General features: G+C 28.5%; 1 protein-coding gene across 1 annotated transcript in view; it reads left to right on the top strand.

Moving 5' to 3' along the window:
- Nucleotides 1-17338, top strand: part of LOC119678298 (rap guanine nucleotide exchange factor 4) — a gene marked incomplete in the record, with an annotated part of 493194 nt that overhangs the window by 445587 nt on the left and 30269 nt on the right. Inside the window, 5 exon segments of the mRNA XM_038090056.1 lie at nucleotides 6397-6438; nucleotides 13587-13678; nucleotides 14362-14448; nucleotides 14714-14855; nucleotides 16801-16981. Of these exon segments, the coding sequence (XP_037945984.1) occupies nucleotides 6397-6438; nucleotides 13587-13678; nucleotides 14362-14448; nucleotides 14714-14855; nucleotides 16801-16981 (544 nt within the window).

Here is a 17338-nt window from a genome sequence, read left to right as displayed (position 1 = left end):
GTGGAAGGCTCCCAGTCAATAAGGTAAAAATCCGAGAAATGTCGTTGGGTGAAGTCAAAAGTAACGACAAGGTTAAGTTGCTGTTATGATTCCACAGCCTCTATCTACAGAACTAAATCATTAACAGATAATTTTTTTCCCTAATTTTGACGCATTTGTTTTATTCGTATTTTATTAGGCAATAAAATTATATATAAAGATTTCTTAATTCTAAAAAATATATATAAGTTTTGGAACATACAAAACCATTCATATCTAAAAATATCTATTCAATAGAAATTAATTTTAGAACTTTTTATATATATTATATCAATGTAATAAATATTCTATATTAGTTTATATAAGGTTAAAGAATAATTATTTGCTATTTATAGGAAAAAATAACAATATGATAAGATCAGGTTTTCTTATATAGTAAAAGTAATGACTGTGCAGAACTATTAAATACTCATTAATCATTTTCGTTTGGTAACACATATAATAATTATTAATAATTTCCATTATTTTCTCGTCAATAACAAATTAAATCAAACTTGCTTTAATTAGAGAAATTATATAAAGCAAAACTTCAACGAATGCATAAACCTTAAACTACAAATTAGCATTTGACCACATTTGCCCCACCATATTTGGAAACTGGGTTGAGTGGTTACACACCACAAAGTGTACACAATTCATCTTACAAATTGAATTAGGTATTTGCTAACCAAGCCAAGTAAAGGACACGAATTTACGGCCAATAAATCCTTAGAACTAAATTAAACAGAAGCGCACATGGGCGTACGTAAACAAATATTTGAACCGGTAAATTATAAACAAACATTGCCCGAAACCAATGTACATATTTCTCCATTCTCCAGTCTTTATTTTGATTATTTGTCACATATTTGCATACTCAAGTGTTCATTTATGAGGTTAATAAATTCAATTATTTTTGCTTTTTCTGGTAAATATTAAATTAGTTTAGTAAATAAGGATTTTTATTTAACATTAATCAAAGTTTTTGAGGAGTATCTTTATATATTATATACATTGTTTTTTTTGGAATATTTATTATTTCAATTTCTATTGTGCGCTTAAATTAAGTAAGAGCCATTAAGTATAATGTTACATATATGGATAATACTTTATATCGAAAACACCGCAGTATAAATTATATTTATTATATAAAATAGGTAGGCTTATATGTCTTAAGTCTTCTGAACAAGTTTCAGTGTTTTAGAATTGAAGAAAGTACATTGTGGAGTGGGATTCAAGCCATTCTGTATGCAATTTAGAAGCCCCTTTCTCCTTTTTTCAACTGCTAGGATTTCAAGAATCTTGTGCTCTGTTTTAATATATGAAGTGGGTTTAATCACATCTCTAAACAGAACATGTTCATTTTTCATACAATATATAGACTCTGATTCATTTTTATTTTATTATTTAATATTATTTGAAAATCCAATAATACGCTATTGTAAGAAATACAACATTCTGATGCCTCTTTGTACTTGAAATTTTCTTTTATTCAATCATTTTTAAATAAATTTTTATTTTTTCATTATTTTTTTCACTACGCTTTCGACCTGCCGTATGAGCAACATTTTAAGTCTTCTCAAAAATTCATTTAAATCGTCAAGTAACTTTTTGAAATTTAAATGCGCTTGTGATATGTTTTCAAAAAGGCAGTATTCCTAACTTTTCATCTTGTCAGAAGTTAACAAAGAACGTGCTTCAGATCTTTGCATTTCGAATTGCCCCGGCACATGGAAAACACAAGTTTTGCATTTTAAACTGCATTTCTTTCAATGTTATTCCTGCCACTACCAAAATATTATGAAAGAAGAATTTCACTTTAAGTTTTATTTTCTTATTAAAACTTTGAATGTTGATTTGTAAAAATTTTATTGCTACTTAAAAGTATTTACTGAAAACATTATGTTAAGTCACTTTGAGAAAGGTTCCATTCAACAGAAAAAAAGGCCTTATTATTTTTAAAAATCCCTTAACTTTTAGTCTGATAATAATATAATTCGAATATAATTATTAAAAATATTATTAATCAGAGTTTTTAAAAATGTTTAGAATTTTCTTCTACGTTAGGAAAAGATCCTGTAGTATAGATCCTATAAATATGAGTACAACAGATTAAATAACAAAATTATTAATAAAAACCTCTTCCAATATCGAAAACATTAGGCTTTTTGATTCGTGGACATAATTCTAACACTTATGAATCCAACCTATATAGGTCCCTGGACATAGGAATATCTCTTGCCAATACAGGCGGTCGGTCTTCTCCCTGACATTCACTTCTTAGATGTTGGTGTGCGACTTACAACAACTAAACTGACAATTAAATAGTGCTAACTGAGCATATTTAAGCAAAACTGGGCAGACGAATTCTGCTGCCAGATCTCTGGGTTTACCTAACCTAAATTGGACAAAAAACGTACCAATCAACAATTTCAACTAAGGCAGAATCTGCTCAACATTACGGTATCGATGCTGACGGGCCACTGCATAATGGGTAGGTGTGCAATGAAACTGGGACTACCTTATAATAACTTTTGTTGCGGTTATGGCTTTGACCATGAACAGGAAACTCAACTCCATCTTATGTACAGTGCCCATCATTAAGTTAGAAGGAGATCAAAAATCTTAGGCTCCAATTTTTTACCAACCTGACAGAGCTGTCATCTTGCAAAATTAGGGTCTTAGCCAAGTTCATAGAACTGTCACGCTGGTTTCTCTTGTAATAACTCTTTTAACTCTCTGTCTTGTGATATGTGTGGTCTTATACCCATATCACATTACAGTCTTTATCTAATGGAGAAGTCGTTGCCTTTCCGCGTTGATCGTATACTAACTATCTAATCTATGTACGGGTCACTATTTGAGCTTAAGTAGGCTTTCTTGGACACAAGGCCACCACTCTGAACTAACCTTAGCCTAATTTTTTGAAATTAATAAATTAATTACAATCATAGATTCTTTAATATTTGAATTTTTTAATTAATAAAAAATATTTATAATGTTTTTCCGAGATATATGAGCGTTTTCATTTTATTATAGGTGCTAGTTTAGCCAAATCATAGGTAAAGTCGATTTTTGTCAAAATTCATTCAACAAACTAACTCGTTACATTTGCAAACTTACAAATTATTCTTAAATTAATTATAATAAATGTTGTTTTTATGTCAATTTTGCGAATAATAAAGGAAACTTTCTGACTCTGTGTGTAATTATACATAATTTCTAATGACTTTATCAACTTTTCTTTTCGGTTTAAATCAAATATTGGTAAAATAGTACTTTATCTGACAAGAGATTCTATCCAAACACACATTCAATATTCTAATGCTCAATTTTTTCACCTCCAATAAACGCTGAACACTGGGTAATCAAAGGGTTACCTGAGGCTACGTTCGTTGACTTAATTTTGACTATGTAAGCTGTGGTAGTCACTGTGATGTAAGTTATATGGTTCCGATATTACTTATGTATTTTGAGTTGAAAATACAAAACTTTGTCATATAATTTACGCTGCACTAAACAAAATTGTAAATATTCAAAATTAGTCGGTAGATACTTCTAAAATATTTTTTAGTTAAAAATCGTGAAAGTCTTAGCTTTTCCGAAAAATGTATTTTTCAATGAAAATTTTTGTTGACGCTATAACCATTCTAAAGTTTAGTACTTAAAATCGCACTGAAAGAACCCCGCTTCTATAAACCTAAATATCATGAAACTTTAATAGAAATCTGTGAAAGATTACCCTTAGTGACGCAACTTATTGCTCTTATTCCAAATAACTATTTTTAGAAAAAGTCTGGTTTATTTTCGAATACATATTGTGTATATGACAAATTTTAGTAAAATATTATTCATTATTATATATTTTTCTTGCATTTCAATTAATTTTTTCATTAAGTAGCAAGAGATTTAATTAAATCTAGATACACTAAAAGTAAATAATTTTTAAAGCACTTAAGTAAAAGACACTTAACACGTTTTATTTAATCTGGAAATAAAATGAAATATTTTAATAGTAGAGTTTGTTTTCTCTCCAAATAAAAAAGACGGTTGCATGAATAAAATCTACTTTTTAAATTAGACGTATATTTAATATTAGCAGTTATCATACGTATTTGCTTTACCTTAACTTGACTGATAAGAAAATTCCAACACACCGCCGTCATGGACGTACACGAAAAGTTATTTTAAAAGTGACTATAATAGCATTCAATGTCACCACAATATTAACTTTTTTTAAGTGATAAGTGTATAATTTTATTTTCAAATACTCTTTATATCCGTACACTACACTATAAAATAGAAGAGAGTTTCTAATACTATAAGATATGTTAATAGTTTAATATATCGCATATAGTTATAGAAGTTATAAAAATATAAATTATTAGTTCAGTACATCTTAATATATATTTATTCATGCACCTGTCATCCACAATCTGTTCTCGAGTATATCCTATTAAATTTGATTTCATTGGAGATTTATACAAAATATATGATATATATTATATAGTCATGTCTAACTTAACTATAAACTTTTAATAAAAACTCAACAATGAATTCCTTTTCTTCTGCTTTAGATATATGTCAAAATACATATGTACATATATAATAGAGACAATATCCAACATTTCATCCACAATAGTACTTTGACATAATATTCGTTATGACTCCCAATGTCTTCTTACAAAAGCACGATGGCCAACTTATATGTTATAAATCCTAGTATAATATCCCAAGCAAATACATTGTATATTTAAATATAAATATCATACTTACTGTATTTATAATTGCTCTATGTAAGTTCCAATACGATAAATTAATAATTTAATAATAACATATTAAAGATATCATCAAAGATTTTGTTTTCAATAGTACTTTGATAAAACCTAATTAAAGATAGTATTCTTTAGTTATAAAATATAACTTCTTGAAATACTAAAATACTGCCACCAAAGCACTTATTAATGAAACCAATAACGAAGGCTTGAAAAACATTTACATATTAGATTAGTATAATATATAATAACTACAAAATATAACTTGTTGAAATATAAAAATTCTAACAATAAAAGCACTTATTTATAAAAACAATAATGAAGGCTTAAAAAATATATACATATTATACTAGTATAATATAAAAACTAGGCTTATTATATTAAGTCACAAGTCGCCAACCATCAATATATATAATTATATATATTTTTAAATGAACTTATTGGCCAACGTGAAATAATATACAACTTTATATAGTTCTCACTATAATCAATTACAACAATATATTTGTTTTAAAACTAATTTAAAGAGTTGTGTTTTATTTAACATTGACCAATTATCCCGTTTAAAAATAAAACTAACTAAAATATGATTATTAAAACAATTACTAGTATATATTAATTTAATTAATTTTTATTTATGTTTTATTTGCAATTATTGTTGTCGTAGCAACAATAATAACTCATTCACATAATCATAAGAAGTATGCTTATGTAGGGCACAACAAAAGTCACTGCAACCGCTGCTGAGTCATTCGACGACAGGTCTTAGTTACTTTAAATTACGTATGTTTACTCTCTTTTCCTTAACAGTTTTCAAGAGTCTTTGTTTTATTTTGTATGTGAGTATCTTTTGTTTTGTCACTTATTCATTAATGTCTTGTGTTCGGGCTTTCTTTCACAAAACATTGCGCGACTTGTTGCGAGCAATGCAGCGCCGCGTCAGCTGTTGACTTAAGCAAATACGAAACTGAATTTATTTATAAAAAAATAGTATTATTTTAAATGTGAAAAACAAAATAAATTGTTTTTAAATATTAAACGAAATCAACTAAAACTAGTATATTTCATAATCAAAGAAAAATTGGTGACCATCAGGTTTTTTATTTATATATTTTTAATAAGTGCCGTATTATTGGCTCCGGTTATGGCCAATTGTGGCGGTAAAAAACGTTGGACACATATATTTGCGTGCAATAAGACTGACGCGTGTGTTTTGGTACGTTTTAACAGTTTATCCGAAGAATTCTTTCCACATTATGCAAATAGCAATATCAATAATAATAATAATGATAACAACGTCATCAATCGAAATATTACGAAGTATATAAAAGATGACAATAATGACTTCAACTCAGCTGAGTCAATTTGCTTATATCGAAAACCACCTCAACGTCGACGCCCCCGACCCCTTTCTGCAATTGAGCAAACAAATGTAATAAAAGTTTCTTTTTAATAAACAATTTGTAGATAGAAAATATTTAATCATAATTCGAAATTTCCATTTATCTAACCTATTAAGAAATAATTAAACTTCTATTGAATTTCTCGCTGTTTATACCAAAGTTTAACAAACAATTATCTTTTTAATTTCAGAAAAACAAAGAGTTGATGAATGACATTATTACCAGCTGCAAATTAAAGAATGGTGAGTTGAAGAGTTCTTGAATTACTACTAAGACATATAATAATACTAATTTTATATTTATAATGTTATCATAATTAATTCATTATTTAAAAAACAGTCACATTAATTATGTGTCAAACATATAAAAATAATCTTTTATTATTAATAATTTCTTTAAATAAATTTAATTATATTATTCTGTGTACTGTAATAGAATTTCTTAAAATAAATTTCTTTATTCATTATGTTTACTACGTCATAAAAATAAGTTTTAAACTCGTCATAAGTGAAAACTAAGTTTTTGGAATAGCTATTTTAACCTAACTCCTTCTTATATATTGAAATGTAATGTAATGGTTTATGAGTTAGACTAATGCCTTAATGCACTGCGAACAGCTTGATCTATTGTGCACCCCTTTGTATTTAGAGATTTAATATCTCGAGGAAACGAACCAGCTTCTTCAGAGAAAGTTCTTATATATTAATCCCGGTCCTTATCTTTTCGTTTTCCCTAAATAACCGATAATATACTGTATTATCATATTATTATGTTTCGTTTATCAATATAACATATATCTCATTAAATAAACGTTATTATTTTTACCTTCTCTGAATCTATTTACATTTAAAAAATCATATCGATACAATAGTATTTTTAATGGAATAAGGCTGAAAAGTAGCAAATGAGTTTAATTTCTTAATTAAGTACATAAAGTTGAATACATGCAGCCTTCTGGCTAATCGAGGAGATTCAACTTCCGTTTACTTTAACTAGAAGGAGCTTTTGAAATATATGGATCATACATTACAATCATGAGCTGAACTGAAAGTTAAACTATAACTCCTTTTACAGGAAAACAAAAACTACACTGGCTTTGACTTATTACAAGAGTTTTATTATATGAGTATTATTATAAAAGATAGAATTCAATATTTAAACTAATATTTTAAAGAATCAACTGCATTCAATGCAATTGTTTTCCATCCACTTAAAAACAGAACTTACTGGTAAAGACTTATGAATAGCAAAAGATAAGATAAATCTTAATTTCTTTTAACCAGAGTTCTGTCAAAATTGTACTTTTAACTTTCCTAAAAACTGTTATATTTTTTAAAAATGTTATGATTACATTTAAAAAAATCCAAAGATTAAGAACTTGTCAAAGAAAAAGTTGTAAGGATCTTTATGTGAAATCATCAGAAACATCTCAAAAAAATATCTGCTATGAAATAATATTCCGTTCCAAGATACTAACAATGTGTCATAAAAATTGATTTTAATAAAACATATATGTTGACAGTTTACTTCTGATATTTTATACTTTAATTTTATTTCCCATCTACATTTTTAAATCCAAGCTTTAATCTCAAACATTAGCTAATTTAATTGTATTGTTATTAAAAAATTCAATCATTTTATAAATATGTGATTATCTATTTTTTGTTTTTAATTTCGTTGCTCTGTTATAATGACATTTACTGGAGTACTAACGGGGCACTGTGCCATTGCGCCTATGCTCCAACGGTGGCAAGTTCCAACAAGTCGACTATGCAGAATTTGCCAAGATGAAGAGAAAGTAGAATATATCTACTACTTCCTATGTCTCTGTCCAGCGCTTCTGACAAGGCGACATCAATGTCTTGGTGATCGCTTTTTCACTTACTTGGAAGAGATAACAAAAACAAATTTATCGGATCTCCTCAACTTCATCTAGAAAACCAAATGGTTTAACAAGGATTGCAAAGGTTAGCAACTCGCCTCTCTCGACAAAGATTTTCTGAGGGTATCACAATGGGAAATATATGCCTCCAAGTGAAAGCACCCTCCGAACCTAACCTAACCTATAATGACATATGTCAACTGACAATCCATGGTATCAAATTTTTGTTGTCCCATTTTATAATATGGATCGTTAAATAATCGCCAAATGTATTAAAGTTGGGAATAATTATTAAAAAAAAATCATGATTATTTAGAATTTTGTGGTTTGCAATAAGATTATAATCAGCATAATCAATCATCTGAGCACACTATACACAAAAGTATATAGAAATTTGAAGACGATTTCCACATACTGTGGTTAATATATCAACAAATAAAATTGTCACATCTGAGGCTGTGGAGTTAGTGCATCTGTGCACTTTTACTCTTTAATAACTGGGGGGTTTCTACAAAGTCCCACCCATCTCACTGACTAATTTGTGTATTCCTCGTAAGCATTGTGATTATTCAGTGTCTGGTCTAAGATCTGCGTACCGCCCCGTGCAATTAGTGATTACTCTGAGATTAGATAGTCCTAAGTAGGGCAAAAGAATATGTTAAAGTTATAGATAATAATCTATATTCTTAAATATTATATCATATGTTACATTAAAGTTTGAATTATTATGTCTTATTTAAAGTCTTCCGTCTATAAATTTTTTTTTAATTTTTTTTTGTTTTTTTGATTGTTTTGTGATTAAAATTTTTAATAAATTAATTAGCAAGTTTTGATTTTTATAAAAAAAAACAGATTTGTGGTGTAAATGATAATTTTTTTTTAATTGCTTCAAAGGTGTCAATTATATGAAAATATGCGTGACTATTCCAAATTCATTTCTACATAGCATAGAGCATCGTCCCATACGTCGAAACAACGCATAGTAATTAAATTATAACAAATGATGAAGTTAAACATAATCGATACACTCATGGAATGTTCTATATATCTATAAGTAAATTATAGATTTCATAATAAAATTAATCATTTTGCATTTAAATCAAAAATAAGAAAAAAATATATTATTAATGAAGATTGATCATTGATTACAATTTTCTATTTTGATGTGAGTATTCATCTTAAAAATATCTGACCTTATTATATCTTACCTACATAACAAGAATATTATTGAACTCTGTTAATAAAATTTTAAGAAGATAAAATTAAATTAAAAGTCTTTTAAAGAAAAAAAGCTTAAATCAAAAAAAATATATACCAGTTACAAATTGTATTTTCTTTTAAATAAAAATAAAAGACAACCGATTCGTTTGATTCGTCTCTATTAAATATATATGATAAAAATAATAACTTATATCTAAACCTTAAGATCTTTCACTTTCAGCTTCGCATCTAAACATTACCATAAAATGCAATGTTTCACAAAATTAATGCTGGACTTGCAATTTTCAGGCGTCATTTTTGACTAATAAAAATAATTGGCCCATTTAGTCAATTTCAAGCTCTGTACATGGTACAGACTTCAATATACAAGTAGTTACGTCTTAAAGATTGTAAAATTTATGTAAAATTTTATTTGTGTCGGATTTAAATTTATCATAAAATTATATTTACTAATCAAAATTTTGAAGATATCATTATTTTAAGACCTATTTTTAAAATAATTAAATAACCGAACAACTTACACGAAGCATATTTAATATTTCCATTAAATGAAATTTTAAAAAATATCCCAAAAAAATATTTTAGTTTAATTTGGACTAATCGATAAACTTATGGGAACCTTTTAATTTTAAGAGCTAAGTTGACTTATAACATTTTCATAAAGGCACACATCCTAAATTAATATAATATCCTAAAAATATAATATAGAGAACATATTTTACATTAAAAAAAAACAAGATTAACCATAATATTATTGAAACTGACATAAAACCTTTATTTATCGATTAAAAAATACAAATTAAACACTTATAATTGTTATATTTACTAATAAAATATAAGTAAAATTTAATTATTCCACTTTGCTGACCATTTTTGCACTTGACTAGTATATAGATCTGTAATAAAATTTGCATAATACATTCTCAATTGACCTATTTACTTAGAATTAGACAGAGCAGGAACTAATGTAAATTTTTGATAAACGACTGAACAAAATTTATCAATCGTAATCATTCATTAATGATTTTAAAAACTGAGTTATAATGTAAACAGTCCCTTAAGAATATGCATAAAGCTTGCTTTACTAAGTATGCATTTAAAGCACCCAGTGTGAACAGGCTCTTAACGTTAAAACATACGTTTAACTCTTATTTCTTGATCTTAATTATCTCTCATCTCTTAATGCTTGTTGCGTCTGCCTTTGAAAGGAATTTAACGAAAATAACACAATTTTTACTTTTCGGAAAAAAAATATTATATATTTTTAGTTTTTATTTCTATATTTAAGACTCAAAATGCTATATTTGTAGTAAATGAAATATTTTTAAAAACCTTTTTACTTGGAAATTTTAAAACGCTTCGTTCCACTTTATTTTTCTTTAAGTGCACATTATTTTTATTAAAAACTCATTGATAAAATTTTTTTTTTTTGATATAACCGTGACAATTCAAATTGTATTACATATTGCAGTTAAATTATTAAATAATACATTTCAATATAATTACAGAAAACAATTAAAATTTGAGCAATTTATCGTTAAAGCAATTTACTATTTATTTTTTCACACTCCATTGATACGAGTAACTTGCAAATAATAATTAATGATTGCTAAATTGTATATAATTGTATATAAAAGATCAATTAATACACAATTGACTGAATCGTTTATTCGATTTGGTTTGTAAATAATTTGTTATTGAAACCAATATAAAAAAGGATTAACTCGTTAATATATATTTTTTTTTGCTTGAATTAATATTTTATGAATGAAAAGTCATAAATATAAGTGGTATCAATGCGGTGTGAAATCATAGTAATTTTTTTGTATATTGAAATGTTTAGCCTGTTTCATGTACAGATACATTTTACAAAAAATATTTAATTTTTAAAGTTGTAAAAATGTGACTGCATACTTTATTTATTTAACATTTCCAAATCACAATAATTTAATTTATGTTGAAAACATGCAAATCCTACTGAAATGAATGTCATTAAAATGCAATGTGTTCATTAAGGCAGCATGAGACATAAATTATAAAATCAACTAATGAAATTCATTGCTTCTTGCTTAATGAAATATATGCAAATTACAGTTGGAAGTTGACAAACATCACAACGGAAAATTTGCTTCACTCTCTATTGTATCACAGAATATGGAAGTACTATTACAAGATATAGACAACTTAATGAACACAATTGAAGATAATTTAAATGAAATACATATACAACATATTGTGTCAACAAAAGAAAAATATTATAAATCTGAAATATTAATTTAAGAAATAGTTTAGTTGAAATATCTAATTGTAGTAGAAAATATTTCTATTACGTGTACAATTGCATTTTTCTTAATCTTTTCAATTTCACTTCTAAAAACGTTGACTACATCTCTTCTATTCTCAACTTTGACAGAAAATTTGATGTCGAATTTCCATCTAGAGATTTATGGGCGTGAGGTGGTCCCTCTTTAGGTGAGGGTTTAACCATTTTTACTGATGAATCCAAAACAAGTAGTGGTGTAGACTATGGAGTTTTCCCAGAGGAATTCAATAAATCTTTCTACTTTAGGCTTCCAGATCATTGTAGTGTCTTTCAGGCGTCATTGTAGTGTCTTTTTTAGGGAAGCTATAGCTTGTTTGAATGTGGATGATATATTTGGCAGGAATATATATATACTATCAGAGAGTCAAGCTGCTTTAAAGTCCTTGAGTTCATTTCAATTTACATCTGAGACAGTTCTTGACTGCTACACATCTCTGAACGAAATGTTGACGCAGTTCAATTTTTCTCTAATCTGGGTTCCTGGTCATAATAATATTTTCTGCAATTGTAGAGCAGATGAGTTAGCCGGAAAGGTTGCTTCAGAACCGCACTCGAAACACCTAAATAATCTGGGCATATCACTAACATCACGCAAATTATTACTGAGTACTTTCTGTACTGAAATTTTTAATAAAAGGTGGAAAGACTCGACGATATGCAGGCATCAGTATGCAATCTGGCAACGTTTGAATAAGAGAAAATCCAAAATTCTCATTGAAATACCCCGTAGAGATTTTGGTAGGGTTACTTACAGGTCATTTACAGGGTTATTTACATGCTAGAAGATTAGGTCTCCCTTTCAATCAAATCTGTATCAACTGCGGGGAAGCCAATAAGAGTGCCTCTCATCTACTATGTTTTTGCCCAGCTTATGCATGGCGACAACTTAATACTTTAAGAGCTTCCTTTCTTGAGGACATTGACCAAATCTTAGCGATAAAACATCAAACTTTATAGGTTCAGAAGGGGCGTGCTAACAGTTGTCAGCACTTCCACTCGGAGATATACATTGATCATTGTGATGCCCACAAAAATTTTGCCGTTAGAGGCAAGTTTATTATTCTTTCTTGTTAAACCATTTGGTGTTTCACATGAAGTTGAGGAGATCCGATAAGTTTGCTTTCGTTATCTCTTCTAAGCCAGTGAAAAAGCGATCCCCAAAACATTGAAGTCGCCTTGTCTGCAGTTGATAGATTGAACCTCCTCTTCATCTTGGCAACTCCTGCGTAATCCACTTGTTGGAACTCACTACCGTTAAAGCATAGGCGGAATGGCATAGTGCCTCGTTAATACTCCAGTAAGTATACGAACCTAAAAGACTTCGTTTCTCACACTCTTCGCAGTTAGTCCATAAATTGTTAGTCACTGTACATAAATTTTTCATTTTAATTTAAATTCATCTATTCTCATTTTTCAATTTTAATTTCACATCTAAAATAATACTAAAGGCAACAAATTATTATATTTATATATTATTCGTGGTAATTTTTAATGGATAAATTTTATCTAATGTACAATTAATGATTAATTAATGAAAATGATATGTTGTCATAATAAACCATTTATTTGCCCAAATCATTGCTTGTTCCTCGCAGCTTGTGCATATAACCTTTGTCCGAGTTCCTTGCAAAAAATAAAAATTTAGTCATGTACAAAACTTCCATGTAGGATATATATATATATTATATCATCAGTCCAAGATGCTTTCTTGAGGTATATATATTTTTACTGTCTCTAACTATAAAAAGTATTTTTAAATATAACACTGAAGTATCTTTCTTCCATACAAGATGGTACAATATCACAGAATTGCAATTCTTACTTTTTAAGCAGTCCAAGATATAAATAAACTGCTGAATATGTCTGTTCCGTTATCAACAGCCTTCTTTATAGTTCAACAATTCATATTTTTTATAATTATATGTAAAAGTAATTAATTAATAAAATAATTCTTAACTTTTTAGGTTTTGGTCCTGGTGTTCAGCCTGCTGCAAGTTCACCTATCAAACGACCACTAAGCCCGGATCATCCAAATCCAGCATTACCAATAACTGAGGTAAGTAGATGAAATTAATATATTATATTAAAATGAGACTGTATTAAAATTTGCACTGTAAAAGATATTTATTGATTTTTAAGCTCTTCCAGTTTTAAGATATAGAATGATTTTCATAAATTTTTCTCTTTAGCACAATTATATCGGAAATTGACTTCATCTAGTAATTATTAATGCTATGCTAAAATTATTCTATTTTTCCTAATACTAAGTCATTGATGTTAATGGAAATAACTTAAAGTGAACTTTTATAAAAATGTTCTTCCAATAGTAAAACTTTTAAGTAAAAATCTCTGAATGCTTTCGATTGACTGACATATAAACTATTTTTCCACTTTATTATTTTAATCTATTTACACGTTCAGTAACTTTTTTAGAGTCACTTAAGTGGAAAGCAGTTGAGAAAACTTTCAGTATAAACTAAACAAAATTGTATAAAACGTACTAATTGTTAACTAATTAATATTCAAGATTAAATTCACAGAGAACTAATTCAAAATATAATATATCTACATAGCTATACTAATGTATGTAGTGTTATATTCAAACAAAATACATTTTATGCACCATAAGGAATCGCACAATCAGCATTTAACTCCACTTTTTTTTTCGCCAGTACTCTCATTTCTATTATCCTTTTGTACTTTCACTAACTGTAATACAATTTTATCTTTCACTTACAGTCTCCGAGTCCTGCTATGAACCGCATGGGATGGGCATTACGTACTTTACTCGTTGCTGATAATTCAAGTTGTCTTAAGGACAGAAAAGTAAGTGAACCCATTTTACTATGTACTCATTTAACTAGAATTAATGTCAATGTATTTGGTGATAAAGTATGTAACGGAGGACCGTAACTATGACAATTTCAACAACTGCTGATAATTATTTCATTTGTTCTAATTATTAAAAAGTGCTATACTTTTGCCATAAATTTGGTCTCCAATTACTTAGCAAATGTTATTTTAATTGAATATGTCATCTAAGCATGAAAAACTTTATCTTATTTAAGTTGTTTTTTCTTTTTGTCTTAAGGTTTCTGGGAAATTAATACGCAAGTGTGCTCCTGGCACCGAATTAGTTGACTGGCTGCTAAATCTGTCACCAATCGTCCACACACGTGCCCAAGCGGCTGGTATGTGGCAAGCTCTTTTAGAGGAAGGAGTATTATCACATGGTGAGTTGAACAGCTCTTGTAACTCTTGGAGATATGAAATACAAAAAGCAATTAATTTTGTTACAAAATTTTATGTCATAACTTAAATTGTTATAAATATTCATTAGTAATAATTATAATAATAATAATATTTATTTATTTATTTGTGAGTAAACACTAAAATTAATTTTAAACTTAACTAAGAATAAGGGACTAGACTGCAAGGTCCTTTGGCCTAGTAATAATAATATAATTCATTTTAAGTAAAGATAAATTAGCGGAATAGTTGTCTAACCCAGGATTGTTCATATTGTGGTTCTAAAAGTAGATTGAACAAAACGCACCTGCGTTTAGGATGTCAATCAAAAATTTTTTTTATATCTTTTTTAAATCATACCATTAAGTGTGATATATAGGTATTATATTTTAAATATTTTCCCCTCGAAATCTTACAGTACGGCATCATTTTCTATGACTTCTCGGAAAAAAGCTGGCAATAGTTTGTCCATAAGTTACCGGATATTTGCCGGTTCACATTAACACTATCATTTGTGTAATACAATAACAAGTGCATAATTATGGCAAATATTATGAACTTGACGTCCAATTAACATCAACAAAATGTGAAATACACATCTAGAAAATATGTTGTGTAACAAAACTAAAATATGGATGGAATCTGTTGTAGGGCTTTTAATACCGTTCTTTAAAATCAGATATCAACTACTCCCATAACTTCAATTTCAAGGGTTTCTTAATATGCACCGTTTCATTGTCTACCACACGGGGCCACCAAATTCTCAATATATTTCGCAGACATCTGTTGTTAAAAGACTGCAGTTTCAGTACTCACCAGCCATGTTTCAGAGCTATACAGCAGAATTGATTTGACACATGCGTTATATACATTGATCTTAGTCTTCGAAGATAATTCGATTGAGCTCCAGATGTCTCGGAGACTTGCAAATGCAGTTCGTGCTTTGTTAATACGAGTACTGCTTCTTACGTCAATAGCTGTGCCTTCCGTTGGACTTATTATGCGTCTAAGGTAGTAGAAATTTTCAATGGTTTCAATGTTGGTGTTACTGATTGGAAACGTGGAAGTTTGATTTGATTTAATCGTGCATGCCTTTGTTTTGGTTATGTTAATCCGCAGACCCACTATTACGGTTGTAGTTGAAATGGCATCAATTTTTGCCTGCATATGCTCTTTATTTGAAGAGAGTAACACTATGTCGCCCGCATAGTCAAGGACTTCGAGGTGTTGGTTGACCCTTCATAATATACCCCTTCTTTCGATAGTGACTTTTATCAATACGGCATCTAATGTTAGGAGGCAACCTTGCTTAACTCCGGTCTGCGACAGAAAGACCTCACTAATGCTGTCGCAATGTAGGACTCTAGAACTTGCTCTACAGTACTGTACTTTGATAAGGCTTTAGATTTTTTCAGGAACACCTACGTTTTCAAGCGTGGACTATATGATACTTTGGTTCGATGAACACAAGACACAGCGGGGTATTTAATTCATAACACTGCTCTACAATAAGGCGCAGGCTGTTGATATGATCTTATTTTGTGTTAGGTTTTCACAATTTTTGGACATTTAGTGGTTATTAAATAATCTATTTTATAAAATGGCATATTTTGAACTAATGATGTGATGTCTAGGTTTACAGTTTTGTTTTACATATGTCAATAAAATAATGTTGCTAAATCAGGCCCAAAACGACAATCTATTAATCGTATAAATAACAACAATTTTATTTGACAAATAATTTATTTCATCTTTAAATATTTTAAAAATAAACTATAAAATTTTTAAGACAAATCTATTTACAAATAGCATTTAATTTACCATTATATATCATTTTGTCTTGATATATCTAAGTAATTTTTTTATATTTTCTTCAATTTCATGCTCATCCATCCTCCATTGAATGAAACACTTTCGTGCACAATAAAGTAAACAAGGAACAACCATTCAAGGATAAATGTTTCTTATATCGATTTCGAATTGATGAAGAGGGTGGTGGTTCCCCTACAACTGATGACGTTAACTCAGCTAATGAACATATACGAGAAGCATTAGGTAACCTATTCCAACGTGGCCCAGACGCCACACTGCGTATGATTTTAAGAAAACCGTAAGTATCTTTTGAAGAGAAGTTCAAAGTAAATATCCCTTTTTTTTAATCCATAAGGAATTTTTTTTATAATTAAAAATAAATTTTATGCATTTTAATTAAAGTAAGAATTTTATCTCTATTTTAACTAAAAGATATTTTGTAATAATTTCGGTATTGCAAAAGAAATTTTTTATTAATATTCATTAGTTATTATCCTCATAAGCTGGCCAGTATGAAAATCAAAGGGAATAAATTAAGCTCCCTGCAACCTGCACAGGACATGAAATCTGCAGTATTTTGCCAATATGTCGATGTACATTTTTAATTTTGGTGCACATTTGCATAAAGCAATTCGCAAATTATGAATTTTTAATG

This window comes from Teleopsis dalmanni, chromosome 2, assembly GCF_002237135.1.
Source record: "Teleopsis dalmanni isolate 2A chromosome 2, ASM223713v2, whole genome shotgun sequence".
Lineage (NCBI taxonomy): Eukaryota > Metazoa > Arthropoda > Insecta > Diptera > Diopsidae > Teleopsis > Teleopsis dalmanni.
The sequence above is the reverse complement of the archived record's forward strand: the minus strand, read 5'-3'. Positions and strand labels throughout refer to the sequence as shown.